The sequence below is a fragment of the Lepisma saccharinum genome, chromosome 2, assembly GCF_977018435.1.
Source record: "Lepisma saccharinum chromosome 2, izLepSacc3.1, whole genome shotgun sequence".
In the NCBI taxonomy this organism is placed as follows: Eukaryota; Metazoa; Arthropoda; class Insecta; order Zygentoma; family Lepismatidae; genus Lepisma; species Lepisma saccharinum.
The window spans coordinates 93,849,424-93,862,930 of NC_139230.1; the positions used below are offsets into that span (position 1 = coordinate 93,849,424).

Consider the following 13,507-nt stretch of genomic DNA (forward strand, 5'->3'; position numbering starts at 1 on the left):
TGCAAATATTAAGATATATTATAAATAAACACACATGGAGATAATAATTTGAAATATGTACAACAGCAAGTTTCAGGCTAAAGTTTGGTAGATACGTAAGTTCTATACTAACTAAAAATTCTTATCGCTTAGATAATGTCTTAAGACGAACGTAACGCTTATAATGAGAAAGGAGAGATTCGTGTTCTCCAAGGACAACTGCAATGTAAAAATGTTGTGGATGTTTTATTTCGATTGTGCAATCGACCTGACTGACGATCGTACTTTACAAGCGGTAAATACTCTTAAAGGGACACAAGACGTTAGTCTCAATCTTTGCAAAGTGTGTGGTAGTTTTCAAGTGTTTTTCATCAAATTTTTCTTTCCCTTCTAGGCTTGGGAGTGAGGACATAACAATGACAACAGCCCAGATGAATGGAAAGTTGTCTAACTCGCTAGACAGGTAAGTTTCTTTTCTTGCTTTTTCATCAATCTGAAAGACAATAATTTGCGTGTTCTGCATATTCTCTGAACTCGTTACAACTTAAACAGAATGCATCTGTGTAAGATGGCTCAAATAACTTCGCCAAAGTGATTACTAACACAATACTACGTTGGTACAGGTCTTTATTGAAGTGCGTCTTTATTGACAATCGTAGACATTAATACAGTAGTATCGAAAGAAGAAATAAAACATGCATACTGAAATACAATTTACGGAATATTTTTGTAAAGCTAATTTTGCTTGTATTTTCTGGGAAGGAGTAAACAAATTCCAAACAAAATTTCGGAATTGTCGAGATATTTAAACATTGCACTGTCAATCTGATATCGTGACGAACATGGTTTAATAGAATGTGAGAAGTCAGCCCTTTAAATAAATTGAAACAGATGTATATAGTATATAGTTGTATTCGAATATATGTTTCGTAATTGAGTATTTACATAATACTATTTATAATTTGTGATCTCTTATTTTGATACTTGACATGCAAGTACAGTACAGAACTAATTGATTTTTAATATAATTTTCTCAACGTTGTAGTTTATGTAATACTTTGGTTGGTTTATTTATTCAGTTATCCACTCTTTGGCTTGCATTCATATGCAACAAATGAATGTGTTAACTTTAAGAAACGTTAAAATATAAATTTTTGTAGTTGATTACATCAGTTTATAGCTAGAGCATGTTACTCAACTATGCTTACTACTGCATGTTTTTCTTTTTTATCGCGCAGTCACACATTTTTCGGGAAGTAGGTTGTGAAATGTTCAATAAAAACAGTATAGTCTAAAAAAATGTTTTTGAGTTGTGTCTGCTACATGTGCCTGACGGAATTCTGCATGGCTTCATTTCTTTTGCGTAAATATATGGCCTCTACCTAAGATTTGTAGACATCTATAGCTGATTGATGAAGAACTGAAAAATGATAGAACCATAAGACTAGTACTTTTGTGTGGGAAAATTTCCTTTTTGAAGAAAATGCAGACATGTCGGTTATAGTTTGCAATCAGTAGGACCTGTTAGTTTTTCTTATTTAAATAGTAAAATTTATGAGAAAGAAAAAAAAACAAATTAACTGCATTAGGTCGTACGCATAATTTATTTTTACAATAAAAATGCAGAAAGATCAAGAAAGTTTAAGTTGTGAAAAGTTGTTGAACATTTATATTTATACGTCCCTTTACGAATTAGTTCAATACAATCTTCGTGGTTGTAGTTTGTTTAAGTGTTACATTTACACTTATCAACAATTCTTCTATGTCTTGTTGGACAAATGCAGAAATACCAGGTTTAGTGCTAGAGTTCTTTTGCCATCGTTTGGGTGTTACTGACGTATTCTTCTTCTTCTTCTTTTTTGAAGTGCAATAGGTTTACTGACGAAGAACGCTTTTGCTATTTACTTTCTATTGATAGAGAAGGAAGTAAATCCTGAAAAATTGCCTCCTCACTATGCTTACCTTCAGTATTAATTATGACAGCTTCTTCACCAGATAATTTGATTCGGAGCTGCCAAGATACATGCTTATGCTTGGGATGAATTACCACATTTCTTCATTTTCCGCACGTGGCCACATAAATTCCTATTACAAGATAAAGGATAGGCACTGATCAACAATGAATTAATCATTGTTCATTAAGCTTTGAGAGATATCTCAGTGGGTGGGCTTTATAATGCAGAAAACCCGGTGTAAATATCTCTTACGGCTTTTATGTTATAAACCATCAAAGTTTTCGTTAGGCGACTTTTGAAAAACAGTATATTAAAAATAGCGCAAGGATAGAAAGCGCAAACATAAAGGACTCCAATCTTGGTCTCATCAATAGCACAAGAACAAAAGTGTTCACGTAGTGACATCTCTTAGTTATTTTTTCTTGTTTACTTTGCCTTGAATATTACTGACTACTTGTTCGTTTTGAACAAGGTGTATATGGTCTCAGTAAGTGAAATACGATTACAAAAATCTAATGACGAAATATATAAAAGCCGCCTTGGCTACAGGGTGCGTTAAGTGTTCGACTTGCGTCCTCGCCATCGAAGATTCCAAGTTTGGAGTTCTGACATGATCTCGTCATCATTCAACCTCATCGTCGCGAATAGCCAAAAGTGAGAGATGAATGATGTAAAATAAGAAAAATCCAAATTCGAAAGAAATTAGATATTACGAAGAGCGCGCGCACACACACACACACACACACACACACACACACACACACACACACACACCCACACACACACACACACACACACACACACACACACGTACGCTTTAGTTTATTCTCGTAGATGCAGGTAGTATGATGATCAGTACGTTACGACAAACTCGACCTTATAGTTTACCCTCCTCCTCAGTAGTATTGTGTCATGATCGGAAACGCTTGATTGATTGATTGAGTTGGTGTTTTAAGTCCACTTTATGCACAGTAAGCCTAGTCGGGACTGGACCTACAGGTTAAAGTGGGATTCGAACCACTATGCGCATCCACGGGGAATCGAACTCGGCGGAGACGCTTGAATTGAACTTGAAGACAAATCCGAACACCTTGCGTGAATCGAACCGAGGTCGTCTGCATGGTTATCAGTCGTTTTGCTGCCGGTTGTCAGTATTGTAACTATTGTTCTTGACATGCTCTGTTATTGTTTGTATTTTACAAATATACACTTTTAACGACCCGTTCCCCTTAATTTAATTGTTAACAGGAATGTCATTTCTCCCTGACAACTTTCATTATGTTTTGCCAATTGCACCAAATTGTATACTGTTTGGTTTCGTGAAAAGAATCGGTGCCACCAATGTCTTACTTTAACGTTCAAGTTTTAAATATTGTATAACTTAGGTAAGATTGAAAAAAGACTGAAGTTTTGACGTAGAACTTACTATTTCTAGCTTCATTTTAACGTAAATGTGGCGGAAAATACGAAGGTGTAATTTTCTTCTTCATCTAAACTTCTTTCTCACAATCCTCGGTTAAGTTTGTATACATGATATTTAGAAGTCCATGTTGATTACCCATGGTGGATACAACGTATTTACACACCATGTACTGGTTTAGTGCAAAATTGCGATTGTAAGGCTACGGGAAAGTTCTCTGTGAGACATGCTAATTGTTGTCTTTCGTTGAAAGTCCTTGTTGATCCGTCCAGGACGTGTTACTTGAATTAACACGTGCCTAACTAAAGAATCAGCGCGTATGACTTTGCATTCTTTCTATGGTCAGGATTTTGACCTTTTGAAGTGTATGATCTATCCTTTGAAGGTGTCAGATGCAAGTGACTGTTGTGTTCTTGAGTGTTAGTTGTGCAAGTCCAGTGGCGTAGTAAAACAACACATTACGTTTATCGAATCTGCAGTCTGGTTTATCTAATAAAAGAGAAAACATGCACTTGTTGAAATGATTTATGGAAATAATTTAAGAACTCCGCTTTCTTATTGCGTTCCTTTGCAGTGCTGAAAAGTTTGAAATAAATCGTGTAAAATACTGGTAGATCACATTTGTACTGGGTACTTTACATATTGTTTTACTTGGAATTTGTATATAGTTGGATTTTGATTATTTTACAGCACTTCTCTTTGTCTTCAGATTAATATGAACGTTGCGAATGCTGCTTATCTCTTGACATGAACATATCCATTTCTTCAACCCGTATTGGAATCCATGAGCTATTCGTTTATTCAAAGTCGCGTAATGTATGGTCAGGGGAGCCGAAACCGGGGGAGCCAGGGGGTCCGCCCCTTCAAACTTCGTTTAGGCCCCTCTTATAAGGGGGCCCAGTGTATAACTATCAACATTATTTTATTTTCCAACAAAATATTAAATGTGTGATGAAAATTTCATAAATTAATTGGGTGTTCTGTGGGAAAATATTTTAGGTTGTTATTTCCTCAGATTTCTAATTCGAATTATTTCATTTATTTACGATTATAAAACTTTTGCACACAGGAATTTTGCATACAAAGAGACTGTGAATTACGCAGGATTCGTTTCTGAAACAGGTATATCAACTCAATGCGAAATTACCCAGCTGAGTCTTTATAGTATCCATCATGCCTGTGTGTTTACTCTATTTCAATATTTCTTCTATCGAACACACAGTGAAAACGCATGATATATTATTTTGATTTAAACTTTAAGAGATATAACTTCCTCTTCTTTCGGTGGCTCTTCATCCAATATTAAGCTGCTTTGCCCAACAAGATGATTCGTTCGTGTCTCACCTATTTTAAGGACAATACACCATTATGCACTTGTTCTCTCTGCTCTTGAACTTGTAAGGAAAGAGGCAACGGAACGGCTTCTGGACTGTGGAAATGTTTCACAAAAGAAAACTCTGTTCTTGACCTGCAAATTGCTAATGATGTTTTGAGTCCTCTGGAAAATCTTAACCGGAGTCTGCAAGGTAAGCAGCAAGGCATTTCGGGTGCACTTTTAGCTTTTGAAGCTGTACAGTTATTGTTTCAAGAAATGAGAAAAGAGGAGAATACTGAGCACATCTCTCATGCAGCTGAGAAATTTGTTGAACAGGATCTTCAACCAATATCATCTCCTGGAAAAGAGCGTCACCAAAGCGATATACAGGTAATGAAAAGTGTTATTTCAGGATGACGAAAGGTTATTTTAGAATTCAGTATTTTGAAATGTTTGACACAGCAACCAATGAGATTGAAAGGAGGTTCAGTAGAAAGCAAACAGGAATGAAGACATATTTCGATATCCAAGCTATGCTCCTAACTAGGGAAACAAGTGACTCAAGTGACCTGTTCTGGATTTCATCAGCGTGTGCAGTCTCTTCAGCTTTCGATGTTCATATCTCAATATGAATATTCACCACTCGGTCAGGCTATTAGGCAAATAAATAACATGTGCCCTGAATTATGCTAAAAATTATATAACAAAGAAAACCCTGGGCATGATTGTCCCTTCATCAATAACATAATTTAATCACTCATCCTCATCGTCGCGATTAGTCAAAAGTGGCAGAAAAGCGACGCTAAGTAACAAAAATCAAATCAAAATCAAATTAAACTACAATAAAGGATAGGGAGTAAGTATCATAAACAAAACGTGATAATCAAATTGTCAATCGGTTACGTGTATTTCACAGTTGTTAATTATATAATCAAAATATAGTGATTTTCTTCCAGCTAATAAAGTTCGATGTACCCTGATATATAAGTTTGTGTTTCCAGAGCTAATTAATTGTAATTACAAGTTTTCAAATGTTTTTCTCAAGTGTTTCTTCTTAGATCCCTACTAAGAAAAAAAAAGAAAAAAACTTTCAATCTTTCCCCCCCGCAAACGGAAAGAAGTCGATATTTATGCTTTGCTTATCTTTGGCTCCCCCCCCCCCCAAATGTCGGGCTATTTGTATGGTCGTGGATAAATCGCTCTGATAGACAATGAAAGCAGCTTATTAAGCTGTCACCTTAGTGCGAACTGCTCCGGAATTTTGGAAATAATTATGAAATATAAATATTTCCAAATGGAATATAAAAGTATTTTTTCCACAGTAGCCCTAAATTTGCTGAGAGTTTGGAGTGTGTTAATAAGTCACTGCAATTCTTTGTTTAAATATTTCATTTCTAGGATTGAACTTGGGTTGGAGAAATTAACCTACAAGCGTGTTTCTGCATAGGTACCAATGCAAAACGGTAAATTTCAACTTGGACTCAGCGCCATCCGCAAAGGTTTCCCTCAGTGGAATTGCGTCGGTTGGAGTCGCCATCTGTTTGTCAGAGTTTGTACTGCTTAGTTGAATCGCGTAATCTTCATGAAGCATTGTTTACGTGGGCGTTAACCCTATCTTGCTATCATTGTTAACGCCTCCTGTTGAGTGAATTGATGCACTCTTCCTCTATATTCATCCGCCTTTTTCCCTCCCGAGCAACGTTAATATGATGCTTTGCTGTTTCGTGCTCTCAGTTCCATGTGTAGGATGTGGAGCTTCATTGTGTTGTGTGCATTCGCGTCACACTGCAAGTTGCAAAACAATGCTCATTTCTTTTCCTGCTTGCTTTGGTCACGCAAGCATTGTTCGTTAGGTAATTATGGTCAGTTGAATTTTCATTCGAACGGTTAGTTTCATAAAGAGAAGAAGAAAGTGAAATTAGCTTCAAAATTGGCATCATTGCACAAAGTACAATCAAACGTAGAAGTATTTGTCGGCAGTTACATACATGCACTTATTTTCACGGATTGTACACTTGATAATCATCCATCTGCCCACAGACGTAGGAAAAGTAGAGAAATGAAAACCGAGATCAAAGTCCAACAAATTCAGCTGAACTATATCTATTAGAAATACACTGCCTCCCTGTGTCGTCCACCCTTTGTTTATATTTCAGTTACTTTACGCCGATTTCACGATCCGAGAAAAACACTTATATTTATGACACTCAATAAAGGAAATAAATTCAAGTTAATTGGCATTCCAACACAATAATCGAAGGTAAAACCGAGTTAACTCCGTAAGTTCGGTGCAAAGTGTAGAAATCAAGTAAGAAATAATGTATTCATGTTCCACCACTTATTCAAAAAATAAATGAAATGATATTCTAAATTTAATTTCTTTGTGTGCACGTGAAAAGTTGCACAACAAATTTCGTAACGAAAATTCCCCATCAGCTTTCGAAGATGTTCCTTGATTAACGTGCATATAAATTTTAACAAGGACTATTACATGTATTTCAGAGCATTTATCGAGTGACATCTGAAAAATACTAAAGATAAACACCTGTGCTAGATATTTGTTCAACAGGTGTAGCGATAGAAAGAATTCCCAGGGATATAATAAGAATAGCATTAATGAAATAATATACCAATAAAAATTATTACAAAGTAATATATAATTATGTCACGCACCATGGCTGTCGCAAGCTTTGGTCTCCGGCTACCGGAAGCGCGCAAGTTCGAGTCTGCTATGGGAAGCTTCTCCAGAGATTTCTGCCTGTGTATGGGACCGGTGGCCACCCACCATCGTGAGGAAATTGACGAGCTATGATTGACTTATTGATTGATTTGCTGTTTTAAGTCAACTTTATGCACAGTATTTTAAGTCCCCTTTATGCGCAGTAAGGCTAATCGGGACTGGGCCTACAGTTTAAAATGGGATCTGAACCACTATGTGCCTCCACCGGGTATAGAACTCGGGACCCCTTGATTAGAAGCCGAACACTGCTCCAGCAGTGAGGTCATTGTGGCACATTCGGGTTTGAGGAAATAATAAAATAAGCATAGTTTCTTCACACTATTGGAGTAGACTATTTTGGGGTTTGTTTTGTAGAAGGATGTGTGTAACTTCACTTGACGCTTTTGAGTAGCTGTTAACAGCAATATGCTGTGTATTGAGTTTGAATTCTTCTAATTTAATTGTATTTATGACGGTATCAGAAACAAAAAAGTGATAGGGGAGCTGCAAGATAGAATTCACCTATATTATAAACCGAAATGTTATATGAAAAATGGGCAATTTAGGTAAAATTTTAATTACCGAACTATTTGTTGGGAACGGTCGCTCCCTCTCCGTCCCCCGCCCCCCTCCGACATCGTAACTCCTCTTGGCTTTTGCTGGTGGTCGTAGCGTTGCTTCTGGATACGTTTCTCATATTGAAGTATTGTAAAATAAATATTTTCTATTTACGAAACCATGTTCCTAATGTACAATTTATGTTGTGTAGCAACTGTGTGCAGGGCCGTATCAAGGTTTGTGGAGGCCCCTGGGCAAAATGTTTTGTAGGGGCCCCCCATTTTTTTTATTATTTTTTACTAGGAGCTCAATATGTTAACCTCCAATTTTCAGCAGTTGAAATGGTAGACCTAATTTTAGAATCAGTAGTCATTCACAATCGAACATATCGCAGATAGGTTTGCAGCGAGAATAGCGCAGTAACATAAAGTTGCAGGACGAAAATTACAGCGCTATAGCAGCAGTAAAATTCTGCGTCTAAATGTCTACAGTATATTATGAAGAGTGAACACCGTAATTACAATATACAATATATAGTAAATACTAAGGGGGTTCAGACGGAAACAGAACTGAGCAGTAGACTCTACTTAAGTACATAATTTATTATAAATGATATTATTTACAATTAAGAGTAAATGTCACTACATATGCACGGTCCATCTACTGGATAATTACCGACAAGTTCATTGTGGGAATTGTAGTAACTACTTTCTTCAAGAAAATTCCCAAAGGCTTAACGCTTATAGTTGAGACACTTTTCTTGCCTTTTTTGCCGAAAATTCATCTACTATATCATCGAAGTCCAGTTCACGAAGAAGTTCATGTTCAGTGCTTAATAAACAAAGATTGGATAAGCTATCCTGTCCCATGGCAGCACGAAGCCTGTTTTTCACTAATTTCATTTTTGAGAAAGATATTTCTCCGCTGCAGTTTGTTACCATTAAGACCAACTACATTCTTAAGAGAATTTCGACATTGGGAAATGTACTGCGGAACAGGTCCTTACATACAATATTATACATTGACAGTTCCATTGGGATGTTTTCCTGATGTTTGACATTGCTACTGCTTACTAGATGTGCAAACTGTATTAGCTCATTTTCTAGCGAGGGTTCCTTACCCGGTGGAGGCACAAGTGGTTCGGATCCCACCTTAAAACTGTAGGTCCAGTCCCGATTAGCCTTACTGTGCACAGAGTGGACTTAAAACACCAAATCAATCAATCAGTCTAGCGAGGGTTCCAGATCCTCCTCGTAGATGCTCACAAGCTCGCGAGCTGCAGGTGTAATTTGTGATGGAATTGCCACTGCAAGTTCATTTAGAATACTGAACCTCTTTGCGACAATTTCATAGGGTAAAATCCTGTCTGCGAGTGATGAGGTATACTCAGTATACTGAGTTTCAGATATCTACAAACAGATCGACTGAGAGCTGTGCTACAATTGGATCCAGAAGAGTGTAGACATACGACAAAATTGAAGTTTTTTTTTATTTTTAAAATACAACTTCTTACGTAATTTTTCACAAGCATAGCCAGCTGGTTAAAATATTTTTTGGTGGTGGGGACCCCGTGGCAATTGCCTCAGTTGTCCATAGATTAATCCGCCCCTGACTGTGTGAGTTGACTAATAAGTTCGTGTCCTCCGTGGACGAGCTCGTTGAGAGATCGAATCATTATCTCGCTCCCGAGAGCTGCCGATTCTTTGCGTGGGCGTTTCTTTGTGAGTGACCTTTCATCGATTTCATCATCATTTCATTACATTCGTGAGTACCGAAAGTGACAGAAAAGTGACGTAAAGTAAGGGAAATGCTCATACTAATACTAGTACTTTTAAAAGTTCGAAGACTTCCTGTCCATTTTGCTGAGAAAAGCCACCTGCTTCCGTTATAGAAATCTGCACTGAAGCATTCGAGAAGTAATAGATTTCCTTAAAAGCCTCTTGTACACGCTTTGAAAACTTTGCGTAGGCGATGTTTCTGTATTCTTAAGGAACTCGCCCTTAACTGCTGAACCACTCGCGGTCGACGTCATGTATGCAGCATTTAGCCACTGATATTGTCCTCACGCGTCGTTGCCGTATATGGAGCTTTTTTTTATACATTACAATGTGCGTGCGTTACGAATGTTTGCCACGCTAAGGACTGGTCATCAGGTTGACCATTGAACATTAACAGCTAAACGCAGATATGCTTGTTCCATGGCAAGATTCAGATTATGGATAAGACAAACACGCACACATCTCTCCAACCCAGTGGCGTAGCGCAGTTCTCTGGCCCCCCCTGCAAGTAAAATATTGGGGGCCCCTTAGTGGAAAAAAATATCGAGATGATGCCAGAGTGGGACGGACGCACAATAGTTAGCTAGTCCCCCTCCCCCAGTTGTAAAATAAATTAACTTTTGCCGCAAATACTCTATCTTCCCATTTTTTGTAATCGACTTAGGCTGTATGTAAGTAAGTTTAGTAGCTTCTCACAAGTAAATAAGGATGGTGTGAATTTCTGATAAATAACTGTAAGAAGAAATTAGAAATTTTTTGTCGTACTTCATCGCAGTGGCACAGCCAGGATTCTTTTTCAAGGAGGGGGAGGCTCCACACAGCCAAATATTTTGTTGGGGATCCTTGATTCGTGCTATCCCCCAGCAAAGAAAAATATCATAAAGCATCCCCCAGCTAGGATAATTTGCATTAGCATCCTCCTCCACCTACTGTATTGCCTACACGTTATCCACATAAGGATCATTCCTTCTATCCCCTAACTCGAACAAGCAAATTCACATCTAGGAATTTTAACTTCGAGCACTGTATACACTGTATACCCTGCGTGGAGGAATAGTGACTGCTGGACCTAAGGGCAAAGGTATAATTGCTCCTGGGCTCCACCTACTGATTTTTTGGGCCCTTTTGAAGTTAAACGTAACAGGTGAGGACAATGTGGGAAATTTATTTCAGATCTTATTTCAATTTTATATTGAGGCTTGGGGCCCCTTGAAATATTTGATGGGAAGTTACATTTTAAATATCACGTCTAAAACTAATATTACTGGTAAAAATAAGGTCATGAATTATGAAGTTTGTTTGTTTAAGTATTATGTAACAATAAGGCATCGACTGGCTGAGTAACTGAATCTTTCTACTGGATTCATGTATGAACTACAATACACTACACTGCGTTTACGGCAAACTGCGTAGTGCGTAGCTATAAAGGTATGAAATGAAAGAATTTTCCTATCGATTGCCATCTGCGAGCAAGTAAGTTAAATCTGCACTTCGGAGGAGACCCATGTGTCAAGTTGCCTGGGCCCCTCTGGCTGAGACAATAAGCCACTGCTTATTATCGCAGACGTCGTCATATGATATGTTACGCAGTTTCAGTTTCGTAAATCCATTTTTTAAATAAGCGACAATATCTGTTCAATTTCTGGGATTATATATAAAGTTTTCGGAGCACAGAGGAAGAACGTTCCTGGTCCCCCTCGCATGGCGGGGTTGCGAGGGTGGCCGCTACGCCACTGCTCCAACCCCTCTCTCTCTCTCTCACACACACACACATACATATACTAACTATTAAATGTTGCCAAAGGATTTCATAAGATTTTACTTGTGTCAGTTTTCACTTATCTTTCCACACACAGGGATACAATTGTCTTACATGTAAGGACATCCAAGGTACGAGTCGGTAACTGCAATATTGCGGGACAACGATGCTCTGGCATCTGGACCCAGCCAGTATAATTCTGTGAGGGCTTGTGTTGTGCTGTTCACAAATGTTTGTTATTGTTCTTTCATCATTTTCATCTTATCACCATTCTTGGCGATTAGCCAAAAGTGGTAGAAAAGCGAAGTGAAATAAATCAAGTCATCAATTGACATCCAGTATTCTGTCGATTGTTCCTTAAGACCCCTAGAAATTGGCGACGGAACTGTTGATTATGTGTGCTGATGCAGATGGCGATGGGCCGGCCCCCGTGGCGGGGTGGTTAGATGTTTTAAATGTTCAACACATCCTCATCAAAAGTGCCGATTTTAATGTGCTCAGAAAAAAGAATTCCCGACTCTTTGTTTTCCATGTTGGAAGATGACAGCGTTTTAACAAATGTTTTTAGCTTTTTGAGAAGCACGGCCCTTTTATATTGTCTCTGAGGAAGTTTTTAATGCCTCCTTACTTTTTAATGCGTTGTGTATGTCCTCCACAGGTCCCTTTACAACCTGCACTTTTAACCTTTCTGAAGGGGCTTTTTACACCACTTTATATTTTAGGTAGGGACTTTAAATAAGGGGATTTTTTTCTCGTATAATGTGAAGGGTGGAAATGGCCATATGTGCCGAAGCACCCCAAAACTTTAGCATTCTTTCATTCTGTGCGTTGGGACCATTCATGACCAGTATTGATCATATTTGGTAAGATATTGTACTCAGAGATTCATGTAAGTTTTTCAAAGTACAATTACGCAAGTATATTATTTTTAACTAGATATTCGTGAAAGTTTCGAGTTTTATTTACTGAAGTCCAATTTTCTATGGTAAACTTTGATACGTCTTTCTCTATGTATAAAATACAGAAATGTACTTATGTCTTAAAATGACATCATGTGAAGTGTGCATGAAGACTGAAGATAAGCATTCATCTATGTAATGCTACAGAAATGATTATCTACAAAATTTTAACAATTGCTTATCTTTTTCCTTGGTGGAGAATTATCAGTAAATTGTATGCTTCAGTGTATCAAGTCATTGACAGGTGCGTTCTTCCATGTAATAACACGGGGATTGTACATACTGTACATCGAAGTGTTGCTGTATTGCAGGGATTCTATGTATTTTTATATTCTTGCATTTCTTTGTTCCCCGTACTCAAATAGCTCTTTCGCCTTTGGTGCGAGCCAGAATATAAACTTCTGGGTGTACAAAAAAAATCAAAATAAATGTTGATAAAATTGGATTCCTCCCGCATCCTGATGACAATTGGGGAACTACTTGAAAAGAAGTAGAGGGCTCCAGTCTCGAAAGCCAGAATACAGCGGCGACTCTACGCGTTGTCTAGGTCACCGAATAAAAAAAGTCACTTGGCAAGCCCTCGGGGTGCTGTTGCTCCCTGAAGTTGACTTTTTTATTTCTTTGTCTGCGTTCCGAGTGGATATTAGTACATTGAGGTTTAAATACAAAAATGACGCTTCTCCCTGGTTTTCAAACGGCCCCAGGTTCGAAGCCAGATTAGGGCATGGATTTATCATTGTGTTTGTCCCATCATCTCTCACTTCATTCGTCCTCATCTTTACAGTTAACCCTAGCAGGACCAAGGTGTGGCATAAAGTACCACATTTGAAGTTTTTGTGTTGGTAATCGAAACTGCCTTGAGCAATTGAATTAAAAATCCTGTTTATTGTCAATTCAGATGTGTATTTTCATATTTGCTAAAATTCAAGAGAAAATTTTATCTCCATTTTAATTTTTAAACTGAAGTTGATTGAGCCACATGTAGCAGATAGAGCAAAGAGCATTGAGGGATTGAATGCAAATACAGTTACGGCAATGGAAAACGTTCTTCAAAGGAAAATTAGG

At 37.7% G+C, this 13,507-nt stretch overlaps 1 protein-coding gene across 3 annotated transcripts in view; it reads left to right on the plus strand.

Moving 5' to 3' along the window:
- siz (Brefeldin-resistant Arf-GEF family protein schizo) overlaps positions 1-13,507 on the plus strand; it is a 277,137-nt gene that overhangs the window by 72,355 nt on the left and 191,275 nt on the right. For all 3 annotated transcript variants that reach the window (XM_083117508.1, XM_083117512.1, XM_083117514.1), the window contains exon 2: positions 374-442. In XM_083117508.1, the coding sequence (XP_082973634.1) occupies positions 374-442 (69 nt within the window). The remainder of the gene's footprint in view (positions 1-373; positions 443-13,507) is intronic.